We start from the raw sequence: 14,897 nt of genomic DNA on the forward strand, positions 1-14,897 counted from the left end.
ATGTGTAGCTACTCCCTTAGGCAGAGACCAGAGCAGCACTACTTTTTTCAACCAGATCTTCCCAGGCTCTCTTGGGGCAGTATGTAGAGCAAGCCCCTTGCCTGGACTCTCCTCTGGTCCCTCACCCTTTAGGGTTCCCAGGTGCTTGCTCACACCTGCTATCAAAATAGCCCTCAACAGCCCCATACACTGGAACCTAAGCTCTGTGCGGTTGAAGAGGTCAAGACAAGTGGGACCGGAGGTACAGGAATGGGATGGAAATAAAGAGAAAATAAAAGTGAGGGAGGGAGGAAACGACACAGGCATGTTCTGAACACATTTGGGGGTTCTTGGACAAGAGATTACTAGTGTTGCCTAAACATTGAAAATAATATCTACAGAATGGACCCCCTCTTTAATACACAATTTAAGTTCACTTAATTTTTTAGTGACTTATAAACAACACAGAGACTGAAGGGCTTTGTGCCAACTCCCTTATTCTCACCAACAGCAACACCCTCCCATGATACAGAAGAAAATGCTGAAAGTCAGGGGAATTCAGGAACATGATCAAGGCCACACTGTTACTCCTGCATAGAACCAGAATCAGAACCCAAGCTTACTCTGAATCCATGATCAGTCCAGCCACCCAAACTGAGCACCAGAATCATCACAGCAGCATTTCATAACAGGAATTCCTAGTCCCACTCCACGCCTGCTAAGTCAGAATAGCCGAGGTCACGGTCCAAGAATCAGGGTTTTTCCAGCCTCTCAAGTGATCCTCGGATGGGCACACTGAGGAACTGCTATTTATGATTCATGATTATAGATCATTACTGGTTGCCTGTACATGGCTTATTTGCACGACCAGATCAGAAATCTCTTTGAAGGGTCCATGCCTTCGCCGCCGCTGAGACCCCTTCTAGTATCCAGCACAGGACAGCACAGCACGGCCCCACTGCTGGGCACAGTGTACATGCCTAGTACCCATTTATTAAATGGATTTTTGTTCTGTGTTGTTTTTTCATTGCTTTTTAAAAAATCATTTTCATCCTCATAAAAAGTAGAATTACGGCCGGGCGCGGTGGCTCAAGCCTGTAATCCCAGCACTTTGGGAGGCTGAGACGGGCGGATCACGAGGTCAGGAGATCGAGACCATCCTGGCTAACACGGTGAACCCCCATCTCTACTAAAAATACAAAAACTAGCCGGGCGAGGTGGCGGGCGCCTGTAGTCCCAGCTACTCGGGAGGCTGAGGCAGGAGAATGGCGTAAACCCGGGAGGCGGAGCTTGCAGTGAGCTGAGATCCGGCCACTGGACTCCAGTCTGGGCGACAGAGCGAGACTCCGCCTCAAAAAAAAAAAAAGTAGAATTACATTTCAGTAATGTTGTCCCTATGTAAAAAAAAAAAAAAATTACTGAGACGTCTTCATCTTCACCAAATACATGGCTGCACGGATTCCAATAAGAACATTTTTATTTTTCCTTAAAAGAAAATACACTGCCTGACCACAGTTCTAAGGCTCTCTCTTTTCACAGCTTCTTGGGGGCAAACTCATTCACAGAGGGGATAGATTACCAGGCTTCTCTGATGATTGATCTCTTTTGCTTATCCTTCTCTCCTGAATATAAATAAGGTCATTACGTTAAGCTGGAATAAAATTATTTTTATGCCCTGACTCAAGGAGAACTTGTTTCCATTAATTTTTTTTCTAAGCAATAAAAATTTGTTATAAGATGATGGTTTGCACAATATATTACAAGATACCTCAGTTAGTCCAAATGACGTGTGCACCAAGATTCTTCCCTTTTCCCCAGCCTATTTTTACCAAGAACAAAACAGTTGTTTTGTGTTATTTTCATATCTCCTTGTTGCTTTGTTCTTGCTTTGGGATTGGTGCCCATTGACAGAGTCCTGGCCACATGATCCTGGTCTATTCCTGAGTGATAAGTACCCTGTATCCCTTAGGTTGCCGCTCAGTGGCCTTGCTAGAAGCCAGGACCTCCTAGTTCCAGGTAGCTCCAAGACCCAGCAGCCTCCATGTGTCACAGTAGTGTGTGGTAAGTGGTATGCAGAGCTGGGCCAGCACCTATAGGTGGTTACCAAGACAGAAAAGTTTGTGGGGCTGTAAGAAGATTCTTCCGGGGTCCTCATGGCAGAATACAAAGTACACAGCTTGGACCTAGAGTCAAAAGATATGTGTGATCCTCCCATAATGGATAGCAACATCAGGAAGGGCGTGCAGATAAAATCTGTTAGTAGAACAATCATCTCTCTCTCAGCCTTTTGTGAACACAGCCAAAGTCCAAAGAATAGTGCAAAACTCTGTTATCTTTTCCTATCAGGACATGTCTTGGTTCAGCTGTCCCTTCTATTCCTTTTGCTTCTCCTGGGACTTACCTTTAGTGTCCCACTTCCTCCTCCCAGTGCACCCTGTGGTTCAAGCCCTTAGCCTAGGGCAGACAGACAGGTTCCTGGCTCCAGCGCAGGTAGGTGAATGTGGATCCTTATGTTCTTCAGACTAGATCATTTGGAAAACAACAAACCCTCCTGCTTATACTGATCACCTGTTATACTGTAACTTAACAAGTGATTTTGCTAAAAGACTCTCACACCATCATCCGTGGTCAGAAGAGATCAGGGTGGCTATCATCTTAAACCATGGCACAAAAACAATTTTTGGTCCTTAGTCTCACCAATAGAGGTTTAAATGTAGCCAGTTATTTCCACTATGCCACACCTACTACTTTTAACAATATCATTATAATAACAACTAACATTTATTGAGTTAGTCCTTTATATGTTTAAGTCCTTTATATGTATAACCTTTTTAAAGCCTCATAATACTATGAAATCAATTATCTAATTATTCTGTTTTACTGAAAACAAAATATTAGGTTAATTTCCCCAAAGTCACAATAAGTGGTGGCACCTGGATTCAAACCAGGATGTTGGATCCCCAAACCCATGTTCTTAACTGCTGTATTTAACTACCATAAGATTATCTGTAGCCAGCCAATACTTTTTAAACACATTCAGTGGACACTGTTAATTTGTGAATCCAGTACCCAATACCGGGAGTTGTGGTGACTGAAGTCTTCCAGACTGTGAGGGTCAGAGGCATCACCACACCTCTGTCTGTGTAATACAGGCAGGACAGTACAGATAAAAAAAAAATTGGCTCCAAAAAGAGGAATAAAATGACTTATCTGACACTATTTTATGTTGTAAAAACCATAAATTTCTCGGACTAAAGGTTATCACTGAGGATGAAATATATCCACTGTTTAGACAGAAAAGGGAGAAAAGTATAATAAGAGCATACAGAAAGGAAAGAAATAAGTGATTTTTTCAAAGAACTGTTGCATCAGATCATCAGTTTCTGAAACAACTTTACAACAAATCGTGATAACAATGATTTTTGCCATACTCCATCAATAGGTCAAAAAAGATTTTCCAGTAATTGCAGATTTCTCATTTTAACAATGTTCTGCATGATAGCTATCAATTTTAAGAAAAAGAGTATCAATACAAATGGTTTTTAAGTGCAAAACTGGATAAGCAAAATGTGTTGTGTTTATTTCATTAACTATTTAGTGTTATAAAGTGAATGTTTAATATCCTAGTAAACCCAAATGTTTTTGATCAACCCAAAATGATAAAATCATAATACATTATTCAGTTGACTGGTAGAATATTTTTATATTAAATAAAAGATTTTCTAAGACTCATGCTTTTTAAGCTCATTTATTTCACACTGTATCTTATGTCATATGCTGTGTGTCTTACTTTCGTTGCTGGAACTAATGCAGGTTCCAAATATTCTAACTACATAATTTCCTAGTGTAATTTAGCAAAGGCCACAAACCTGCCAGATTTCTTCCAAATCAATCAGCAGGGTACCAAAGGGGTTTTTTCATGAGAAACAAAGTAAACGAAGCTTATATGATTACATATAACTGTCCATCTCCTTTCTTTATCCTGCACTCTTATGGAAGCTCCTCTAGAGTAGAGTGATTTGCACAGAGCAGGAGCTTACTAAACATTAGTTGAATTAATTAGGCTTTCCCTTTCAACCTCCAACCCCACATAACCAGGTCCAATGCCATAACTACTGCTCATGTTTTCACCAGCAAACACTAGACAGCAACTAGCTCTGGGGCCCACCCATTGCTGTCCCTGGGGAAAGAGTTAAATTCTAATCACCTGAGCAGAATCCATCTTATTGAAAAGAGTAATCACCTGGTTCCCTTCAACACATCAAACTCAATGAATTTCTCAGGCTTTCCCAGGCATCTGTAAAGGTGCATGAGGTGTCATGAACTTCACTGACACAGTGAACTTGTTCTGGTAGCAAAGCTCCTTCGGTAAGAACCTGTATGTACACAGTCAAGTTCTCTTGCGTTCTGTTGATTTTCCTCCCTGCTAGCTGCCCACCCTTAACCTCATTAAAGATGAAGTGTCCTACCATAAAAGGAGGCTGAGACAAGTTCACCCCTTTTTAGTTCCTATTCCCATACCCACTTGCCTTGGAGTTGATCCCATCTTGCTGCAGAAAGTGGGCCCCAGGGATGGGTTCCCTGACCAGATCATCTGTTGCCTGAAGAAGTGCAGTTTCTCAGTTCCTAACCCTGTACACTCCCAGGAAAGTAAGAAGCTCAAGGTGTTAGCAGTTGCTCTCAGAAAAATAATTTCTTTAGTTTTGTTCAGAGTCCAGTTGGTTGAGTCGCTTTACAATCATGTTGTTTATTCTCTTAAGATCATCTATGTCTTTTCCTTCAGCTGTTAGTCTTCTTGACACATCATCCATCTTGTTTCCAGTTTGAACTTCAAAACAGAAAACAGACTGTGTTACATTGGTTTCCACTGTGTTCCACTGAAATTCATCAGAGCCCCGCGCTGGTGCTCAGCGGATGCTGAAAGACACTCTTGGCAAATCCCCTGTTCCCGTATCCATGCATGCCAGAAGCCCAGGAGAGAAACCGGTGAAGACTGAAGTTGCCTAGCCAGTGAATTGTTTTTACAACCTCTTGGTGCCAGCCTAGGCTACCTTTGGCAACTTCACACCAATTATGGCTAAGAAAGACCTTGCTGTGAGCAACCAAAGGAAACTGTCAGCATGTTTGATTGTCCTCCTAGACGTGATTGCTATACTGCTTTATTTTGAGACCCATTCTCAGAAAAAGGTTTTCACTCCTTATTTGAGAAATTACATTCTTTGGGTTCCAGCCTATTTTGACCTAAGTCTGCTTGTTCTGAATTACCAGCCCAAAATGAATGTGTAATCATTCCCCCTCAGAACACCCATTAGAATGGAAAAACAATATTTTCCAAATACACAAGACCTTTGGCAATAAGATACAGAATGGAACACTTTGAGGTTGCTTATCAGAGTTAAATTTTCTAAGATGGCTAGAGGAAGAATTTAAGATAATAAACTTAATGTATCTAACACAGAGCAATTGTCCAATAAAAAGACACTCTTCTTTATTCACCTGATCTTTCTGTTTCTCATTTAATATGACTTTGTCCTCAATAAAAAACCCTCAAGGCAAATATAAAATAAATGTTATTCATACAAGTGGAACACAGTGATGTTGATAAAGTACATAGTCTCTGATGTCAAGTGGAGTGTCCTTGAGCCCCAATTTGCCACTTACTAGCAACATGACCTTGGACACATTAATAGGTCTCTCTAAACCTCAGTTTCAGCATTCATAAAACCAAAAATAATAATGGAATTGGCCGAGTGTGGTGGCTCACACCTGTAATCCAAGCACTTTGGGAGGCCAAGGCGGGAGGATCACCTGAAGTCAGGAGTTCGAGACCAGCCTGGCCAACATGGTGAAACCCCATCTCTACTAAAAGTACAAAAATTAGCTGGGCATGGTGGCTCACACCTGTAGTCCCAGCTACTTGGGAGGCCGAGGCAGGAGAATCACTTGAACCTGGGAGGTGACATTGCAGTGAGCTGAGATCACACCACACTGCACTCCAGCCTGGGCAACAGAGTAAGATTTCATCTTAAAATAATAATAATAATAATGGATTCTACACTACAGAGTTGTTACAAGGTTGTGAACAAAGAGGTATCAAGGGCTTAGCACAGTGTCGGGGACAGAGTAATGACTCAATATATAGCATTTGGTATTTTTCCCTCAATCTTGCTACTTATCTCACAGAAAAAAAGAATTTGGCGCGGGGGGGAGGTGTTTACATGTCTGTAGACATACCTAAAATTTCCTAACAGTTTAACTTGGTTATTACCCCCAGGCGGGTGTGGTAGAATGACATGCCCAGCATTAATTTATGTTGGAGTAATGGTTCAGAATACTAGCCCATGTGCTCTTTCTGGCATTGCTGGTTCAGTAGCCAAGCCTCCTCTAACTGATCATCAGATGCAAGTTTGCAACTATTGTAAAAATAGTTCACATGTTAGCTTCTAAATGCAAAAGGGCATCAGCCAGGTGCAAGAGAAGCAATTAAACATGACCCCTCCCTCCCAGTCCCTTTTTCTCCAGAGCTAAAGACCTTCAAGCTGCAAGGAGGGAGGAATTTTCGGGGGAGGAAATGGGATTGGAAGTGGTGAAAGGGTCATCATGAACTCTGCCCACCTGTCTCCTCTCATCATCATCACCACCTCTGCCTCCTCTAATCCTGAATGAGATTAAATTAAGCCCTTCCAAAAGCTATAAAGCACTCAGGGGTGAAAGAAATGACAGTGCAGTACACTCAGGCAAAAAGGTATCAAAGATGACACCTTCCCTTAGGCTCCATCTACTCTTAAGTCATCTGGAAGAGAATCAAAATAATTCCAGATGAGAGGGGAAACTTGTGGGCTCCATGGAAAGAGGCAATGCTCAGCACCCCTCCCACATCCAAGGTCCACAGCACCACAGGTGGACAGCACCCCTCCCACATCCAAGGCAGAGAGGGTGGCGGCGCTGGAGGCTTGAAGGATCCTTGACTGAGAAGCTGAGGTGGTGAAGTCACCACTCAAGGTCACAACATGCATGACCCAGGCCAGGAGCAGACAAAGCAGGTTATATTAGGAGCAGATTGCCTGAACATGATCAAATTGGAAAGAAGCCACATTTATACATCTCCAACACTGTCTCTGGGGCCTTAAACAAGTCCTCAAGTGCTTCTCATTGATGTCTAGGATGATATGCAAGTGAGAAAACGTGGGAGCGAGTTCAGTTCAAAGCCTCAATGTGACTATGTGTTATAGATCTGAATTTAGTGGAGAAATCTAGGCATTGGATAAAGTAAAGCTAGAATCAACCAGAATAAGTTGCCTTCCATTGGGCAGCTAGAGGCTCCAAGTGAGAAATTAAAGTGCTATAGAATTATTCAACATACACATTACATTCATGGATTTCTGGCACTGTGGGCTTCTGCAGTGGGTTTGTGCCCAAGGGACCCTGTCCTCAGCCAGCAGGGTTCACTCGAGGCATTCCTTCTTTCAATGTAAGCACTGACCACCAGGAAGCATTGACTGGAGGGTGCAAACTCTGCAGGAGCAAAGTCAACCAGCTATGAATAAATGCATACAAGTAATAAAAAAGAAACCTGTGGTGGTACTTACCTATTAGAAATATCACGAAAAAAACCAGTGCCAGGCTGACAATCAGCACAATCAGCAGCCCCACAAAAAACAGACTCCGGCTTCCATTTCCTGAGTTTGTGCCAAGGACTGGGATTTTGTCCTCTAGAGCTAATACAAAACAAAAAAAAACAAGGACAAAAACTGCTCAGCATACAACTTGTCAGCAGAACTGAACAGTACCCCACTGTTAGACCATGAGTAATGGATACACCCAGTTTCTCTCTGACAAGCCTAGAAAGTGACTTCTGTTTTAGGAATGTCTTTGGGCAGAGAGAAATCTGTGAATTATTTACCGTCTTCTCTTGGTATTCAAGGAATAAGCAGGGTTAAGCTATCTCCTTAGACCTGTTTGGAAAGTTCTTTGAAGACTGTCTTAACACTGAAATAGCAGAACATGAATTTTTGTGTGTGGGGGGAGGGAATATAGATGTTAAAAGCTAAGAGTGATAGAAGTTCTATTACCCTTTCCCAAAGTAACCCAGGAGTAAAACAGAACTGGGTGTGGGACACCTATGCCGGGTGGAAGACTCAGTTGAATGCTCTGGGATATCTCCCTGGAAACTTCTTTTATTATAGGAATAATCAGTTAAGCCTACATCCATTTAAACAAAAACGGCCCTGACCTATTTTAGTTTCTTTTTTTATTTTATTTTATTTATTTATTTATTTTTATTATACTTTAAGTTCTAGGGTACATGTGCACAACGTGCAGGTTTGTTACGTATGTATACATGTGCCATGTTGGTCTGCTGCCCCATTACCTTGTCGTTTACATTAGGTATATCTCCTAATGCTATCCCTCCCCTCTCCTTCCCCACAATAGGACCCGGTGTGTGATGTTCCCCTTCCTGTGCCCAAGTGATCTCATTGTTCTCTTAAAGCTGTCTTCTGGATGGATATGCTCTGGAAGCAAGGTTCTTTTAAATGCTTTGCAGTTGAACTAAGAATGCAGTTACATTTTATCAACAGCTTGGTTCACTCAAACCAAGAACTGTCTGCATTTAATCACCATTTTTGCAAGGTCTACTTGCCTAATAACACCCAGATTAAATTGAATAAGCAACACAGAAACCTGGGGTAGTGGAGATCACTGGATTACTTTCTGCATACTCTCCTACGCTGAATTGGTTCCACTCACTGTGCCACGTGATTATGGACAGATGGGTCGCTAATGTCCCATGCTTTATAAGTACATCCTATGCCATACCCTTCAGTCACTTTTGCTTCCTAATCAAACAACAGTGTAGGCTGATACCCAAACTTCTACTTCTATTGAGACCGAATGCAATAAAAACAGTTGAAAATTTGAACTTATTAAAATGAAGAAAAAAGGAGGAACTTAGAAAGGATTTAGACAGGAAATGATAGATATAACATTGGGACAATAAGTTTAGAGTGTATATGAAACAAATGGCAAGTGAGTAATTAACACTGGTGTTTGAATGTCAGCGTTTAAGCTAGAAAAGATGGCGCTCAGAGTGATCTGACAGAGCTCATTTATAATATTTAGGAGGCAAGATACACATTTAATATTTAGCAGATGTTATTTTGCTTCCCCTACCCCCTTTTTCCAACCCTTAATTGCGCAATTTGTAACTTGTAAGTAGAAAATGCTCTGGATTGCACATTCTCTTGGCAAATCTGCTATAAAACAACACTCTTGTGGGAAGCAGTCCCCATCGGTAACCGAGCCATGGTCACTGGGAGAGGGATGAGCGAGCCTCCAGGAGTCCAGCTTTGCAGGCTCCACCCCTTTCCAGAGATCGGAGGCCCCAGGATCTCAGAATATTTGAAATCAAGAGTTCAAATCTCGTGTTGGAGCCAAGAAAGCCCATAATCCTGTCAAGTGTTCAGAAAACAAAAGCAAAAATTCCGACAACAAATAACATTTCCAGTGCCAACCTCTTCCTAATGCCCACTCCACCCCCACCACATCCACACATCCAGTCAGCAGTGGCTATTTTTAGGTAGCCTAGAAGCTAGGAAGGACCGCTCTGCCTTCCCCAGCACACATACGAAACAGATGCTGCGATCCGGCTGGACAGAGGTTTAATTTGTTTAAGTCATTTATGGAATCCACCACATAAAGCTTTCCATCTTCCTGAATGCCACAGGTACCAGTGTCCTGGGAAGAATGAGTCATTGTCCCTGGAAGAAAACACTGATGTTAAAAACAAGAGGTTGGGCTTGTGAACTCAACTTCACAAGAAGCACAGCCATCAGGAAGCCTGACGGGCCTATGAAGAACCACCCACAAATACTATTTTCAGCTAAGGGTCTAGAGAACTTGGCTTATCCAGAAACAAAAATTTCCTTCTGTGGACCACTTGGTAATCGTTCTTTTTGCTTTGCTTGCCAGGAAGCTCACAGTCAAATGTGTGGCCCAATTTTAAGAATTGTGCATCTGTGTACACCCTGCTTCTCTGGAAATGCTCTTTTCTCCTCCTCAGATTTCTCAGTTCTGCCTATACTTTCCCTGGATCTGTTTTTTGTTTTGTAACTGATTTTTAAATTTTTCTCTTTTATTACATTGTTCATATTCTGGTGAGATGCCTCAAATCCTTTACGCAAGAAGACTAGGTACATAAAATTAAGCTAGTCAGCAGTGGCCATAAAACATTCTGAAAGAAGAGAATATTACCATGAACCATTCTAATTGCAGGAGGCTTTAATAGAAAATTGCGATTTTTATAGCCTCCCTCCATATGGCATATAAGTCCTTCCCTTCACACATTTCCTTTAGCCATAAGATGCTGACTGTGAGTCCCCAGGACAACAATCTTAGCAAACTTAGATGCTATAGAGAGAAACCCTGCTAGACTTCAGGACCTCCAAGATCTCTTCCACCTGGGTTTCCCTTAGATTGAGGTCACTTATGTAATAAATAGCTTGAGGTTTATTAAATATTAAAAGTAATATTCTCTAATGACAGCACAACTGCAAGCAACACTGAAAAGCCTGGTGAGTTTAGAAGGTTTACGTGGAGATGTATCTCTAGCACAATAGACAACTTGTGGCCATTTAATTATGTGAAAAGAAGGCTCTAGGAAGACAAATTTCAATTACTATAAAAGCTTTTCCTTTCATGGTTATTGAGTCTAATCATGCTAGAGGACTTTTTGATCTAGAAATGGTGTTAGATGTGCTTTAGCCCCCATCCTTTCTGCAAATGAGGAAATGGAAGCTCGGCGAGGTCAATGCCCAGGATCACACATTTGCCTGGTAGCAGAGCTGGAATCAGGCCTTTTGTTCAGCGTTCACTGAGTCTTGCTTTGTGCTACTTTTCTTGTCTATATCCCTTCCTAATCCTGCCTCAAGACTCAGCTCAAACATCACTTCCCCTAAGAAGACAAAACAAACCTGTCTTTCCTTTTGCCTTTGTTGGATTCTTTACATTCTTCTATCAGAACATCTATAGTATTTTATTGCACTTATTTGCTTACATCTTTGATTTCCCCCGATAGACTGAAAACTCCTTAGAGTAGGGACCAATCCTATTCTCCAAATTCCCAGTGCCAGGTTTAGAAGTTGGTGACTTGTAATCCCAGCACTTTGGGAGGCCGAGACGGGCGGATCACGAGGTCAGGAGATCCAGACCATCCTGGCTAACATGGTGAAACCCCGTCTCTACTAAAAAATACAAAAAACTAGCCAGGCGAGGTGGCGGGCTCCTGTAGTCCCAGCTACTCGGGAGGCTGAGTCAGGAGAATGGCGTAAACCCGGGAGGCGGAACTTGCAATGAGCTGAGATCCAGCCACTGCACTCCAGCCTGGGCCACAGAGCGAGACTCCATCTCAAAAAAAAAAAAAAAAAAGAAGTTGGTAACTTACGTTAAGATGGAACACCTGAAATGTTTATTTAGGATTTAAATCTCACCATTTTCAAAAGAATTGGAGGCAGTTCATAATAAGTACATGAACAAAAATAAGATTGAGGATAAAAATCCTCATGTAATGTCTATCTGGATTCTATAAAGTCAATGCGATAAATATGGTGCCTGTGCATATTTGACAACACACGGTGTACTTCCTGTTATTGCAAAAATTTCCTTTAAAACTCAACTACAGAATGAAGAGAAATATAGAGTTGGGAGAAACCAAATTCAGAAAAAAAAAAAGTATACACCTAAAGAAGATATGGGGGAAAAAGTATCAGACATTTACTGAGCAACTTAAACCATAGTCTAAAATATTAAACAAACAAACAAGCAAAAAAAAAAAAAAAAAAAAAATAGCAGTTTCCCAGTAATACCTAAAACTACTGGTACTTGTGAAAAATATGCTACCAGAACCCTAGCTAAGAAAGTGAGCTCAAAAAGTCGTGAACTAAAATATTTTTTAGAATTAAAGCTAAAAAAGTATGTTTCACTTATCCTGAAATTTTAATTAATAAGAACAAACAATTCCGAGTTTTCAGATAAGATACTACCGTAGCACTTTATTGATATTACTGAATTCCAAATATACTTCATAGAGCATTCCTATGACTTGATATGACAATTTTAAAAAATTAAAAAGCAGCAGCAAATAGAGTAAAAGGGCTTTAGAATCTTATCCTTTTGCAGATAAATCCAAGGCCCCAAAATATTCACTCACGCATAGTCACAGATTTTAAAACAATTCTTTTAGACGTGTTTTATATTTTATCATTTATTTATACTAATATTTGACGAAACAGTAATATTTGACCAGGAAAAAAGTTTTATGTGCCACATCACAGGACCATTGTTTCACACACAGCTTCTATTTTAGGTGTGGTAACTGAAGCGTGGTTCATTTTTGGATCTCTGACTTAATAGCCTTGAGCCTTAGCTTCCCCTTCAGGAATGTATCTGCTGTTGCTTAAGTTTCATACTGAGGCTTAATTAATGTTTACAAAATAGAGACCTAGCTAAAAAATCACAGCCACAAAAACTGACTTTAAGAGTACAGCTAATAAAATCTCCAAATTACTGGCCTTGCTATCTACTCAAAAGATGACTCCAAAAAAACTAAGACAGCAACCTAGTGAGCCATGATGTGCTCTGAAAGAAAATGTCTTCTTTAGAGTGAAGTCACAATGTAAATATATGCTATTCCAATATTTTTTTTAATGAACTGCAACATGCAAGTGGAAAAATAAAGAAGTAGCACAGAAAACTGAGCTAGGTGCTGTTCCAGGGCTCCAAGAGCCTGCAAATGACTTGCAAATGACTCATGAGTCTGCTAGTAAATGGATACAAGGTCACATGGCCCTAAAACCAGGCCCCACAGCTGTTTGACACCCAGTAGTTGCTATCTTTGGCATCTCCAAATGAGGGCATCTAGGAACAACCAGCAAGCCTGGAGAAGCCAGTGTTACTGGCTATTCTTCATCACACTAACTTGACCCTCCTTTTCAACTCCAGCGTGTACATTTCTTATTCACCAAGATTGGCTAAAGCAGAATCCCCTTAACAGAACCCTTTCTTATACCTTGACTGGAAACATGTAAGTAATTTCATTTTCCTCTGGTATAGATCACTGCTAACAGTTGATTTTTTTGTCATTTAAGAATTATTTTGCTATTTACAAATAAATATTCTGACAAATAAAGATAATTGTCTATGAAAAATTGCCTTGTGCTTTATTTTTTAACCACAGGTGCTTGGTATCAAACCATAGAAATAACTCACACCAGTATTGCTTGCCACAAAATCATAATAGTTATAATAGGGCATAATTCAAAGCTAATAAGCAGTTTTATTGAATAAGTCATGGTAATTTGTTCCTTAATTTCATTTGCGAGTCAATGCCTCTTCATGTTCAGGAAGTAATTTTTAAAATCAAGTCTAAATCATTTCTATCAAAATTGAAAAACACAGCACATGCAACAAAAACTTCCCAGACTCAATAATACTAATTCAGTCTCAGTAGAGTAATAGCATGCAAGTTACTTACAAAAATGTGAGCTTTGACTGCTAGGTTACCAGAAAAACAAAACAAACAAACAAAAACTAATTGTTCAGAAGCAACTACAACAAAACGTTTCTACAAATTCTGTAGTTCTCTGTTTGCCTTTCTTCAGCATACAGGTGCTCCTATGAGGCCCATAAGCCCCAGCATGAAACTGTTGGTCTATATTTAGTCTTAATTTAGCCAAGCAGTGTAAGATTCCAAATCCTGACTTTTTCCATAATGTCTAAGGTTTTTAGTAAACATATTACTAAAACTATGCTTTAAAAAGAAAACAACAAAAAAACACCATGCTCTGATTTAGTTGGTAACTGATGAGGTTTTTATTGAACTGAAGTTACCGTCCTTATTTGGCTGAAGCAACTGTGTAAGCTGACACCACCTTTCCAGCACTCCTGCCATGGTATGTTTCCATATATAAATATCCTGTAGCAGGCAGAAGCTGCCATTATGATGACTGACTTGCAAACACTCCAGACAAACCAGAGAACTGCAATAAACAGGGACAGAATATGATTATGACATCAATAACAAGGATGATGGCAGGTCAGAGGCCTAGTGCTTCCAGTAGCTACAAAAAGCGATTGTGAGTGGGCAATTTCATGGCTACAGACCCACCGCAGGTGAAGGAAGTACTCCATCTCATCAGCTGCCTTTCCTTTACAAAGGCTTTATTCTGAGTGTTTGCACATCCTCCTTTCTCAGGAATATCAAACTTCCATTTATGTGGTTCCCTCACATACATGCCAAGGAGCTTCTGCCCTCTGCTGTACATAAAAGATGCTACAGTGTTGAGGAGACCAACTATCCCAGCAGGATACTAACAGTGAGGTTGTACACAGCTGTGCAATCCTTTATCATCCTCACTTTCATTGCCATGGCTTGACGGACATTATTCATCTTTGAAACACTTTTCATGTCAGTGAGAAAACGTGTTCCACAAAATTTTCTTTGAGTTGGAGTCTTGTTCTGTCACCCAGGCGGAGTGCAGGGGCATGATCCCAGCTTACTGCGACCTCTGCCTCTGGATTCTCCTGCCTCAGCCTCCCGAGTAGCTGGGATTACAGGCATGTGTCACCACGCCCGGCTAATTTTTTTACTTTTAGTAGAGATGGGGTTTCACCATGTTGGTCAGGCTAGTCTTGAACTCCTGACTTCAAGTGATCCACCCACCTCAGCCTCCCAAAGTGCTGGGATTACAAGCATGAGCCACCACGCCCAGCCCAAAATTTTTCTTTACACCTATATCCCATACAGACCTCACTCTGCTTTGGGGGGAAGAGGAATGTCATTTTTCCCCCCTTCACGCTACCTAGTCTAAGAGGGAATGTCATTTTCTCAAGCCTCATCTGTACCCAAAGACCAATTCTTGGAG

The 14,897-nt window shown here is 41.0% G+C and overlaps 1 protein-coding gene across 2 annotated transcripts; it reads right to left on the reverse strand.

Annotated features, from left to right (window-relative positions):
- Window positions 1-3,534: 3,534 nt before the first annotated feature.
- LSMEM1 (leucine rich single-pass membrane protein 1) lies at window positions 3,535-14,591 on the reverse strand. 2 transcript variants are annotated; one of them, XM_033194715.1, is made up of 5 exons: window positions 14,137-14,591; window positions 13,508-14,012; window positions 9,606-9,737; window positions 7,569-7,697; window positions 3,535-4,807 (listed from the first exon to the last, which is right to left on the reverse strand). In XM_033194715.1, exons 3-5 carry the CDS (start codon window positions 9,730-9,732, stop codon window positions 4,677-4,679), a joined length of 387 nt encoding a protein of 128 aa, XP_033050606.1. In that variant the 5' UTR covers window positions 9,733-9,737; window positions 13,508-14,012; window positions 14,137-14,591; the 3' UTR covers window positions 3,535-4,676. The 2 variants fall into 2 exon arrangements, with proteins under 2 accessions (XP_033050606.1, XP_033050607.1); XM_033194716.1 differs by lacking the exons at window positions 13,508-14,012; window positions 14,137-14,591 and having other exon boundaries at window positions 9,606-11,169.
- Window positions 14,592-14,897: the final 306 nt, after the last annotated feature.

The sequence above is a fragment of the Trachypithecus francoisi genome, unplaced genomic scaffold (genome assembly GCF_009764315.1).
Source record: "Trachypithecus francoisi isolate TF-2019V2 unplaced genomic scaffold, Tfra_2.0 Lachesis_group4, whole genome shotgun sequence".
NCBI classification, from domain to species: domain Eukaryota; kingdom Metazoa; phylum Chordata; class Mammalia; order Primates; family Cercopithecidae; genus Trachypithecus; species Trachypithecus francoisi.

What these genes read in the sequence shown, in the direction of transcription:
- LSMEM1 (XM_033194715.1), bottom strand. Translation starts at nt 9,732, where the DNA reads ATGACTCATTCTTCCCAGGACACTGGTACCTGTGGCATTCAGGAAGAT. An exon ending in CGGATCGCAGCATCTGTTTC is followed by an intron (nt 7,698 to 9,605) that starts GTATGTGTGCTG and finishes GTTTTGTATTAG; the next exon opens with CTCTAGAGGACAAAATCCCA. An exon ending in TTTCGTGATATTTCTAATAG is followed by an intron (nt 4,808 to 7,568) that starts GTAAGTACCACC and finishes TCTGTTTTGAAG; the next exon opens with TTCAAACTGGAAACAAGATG.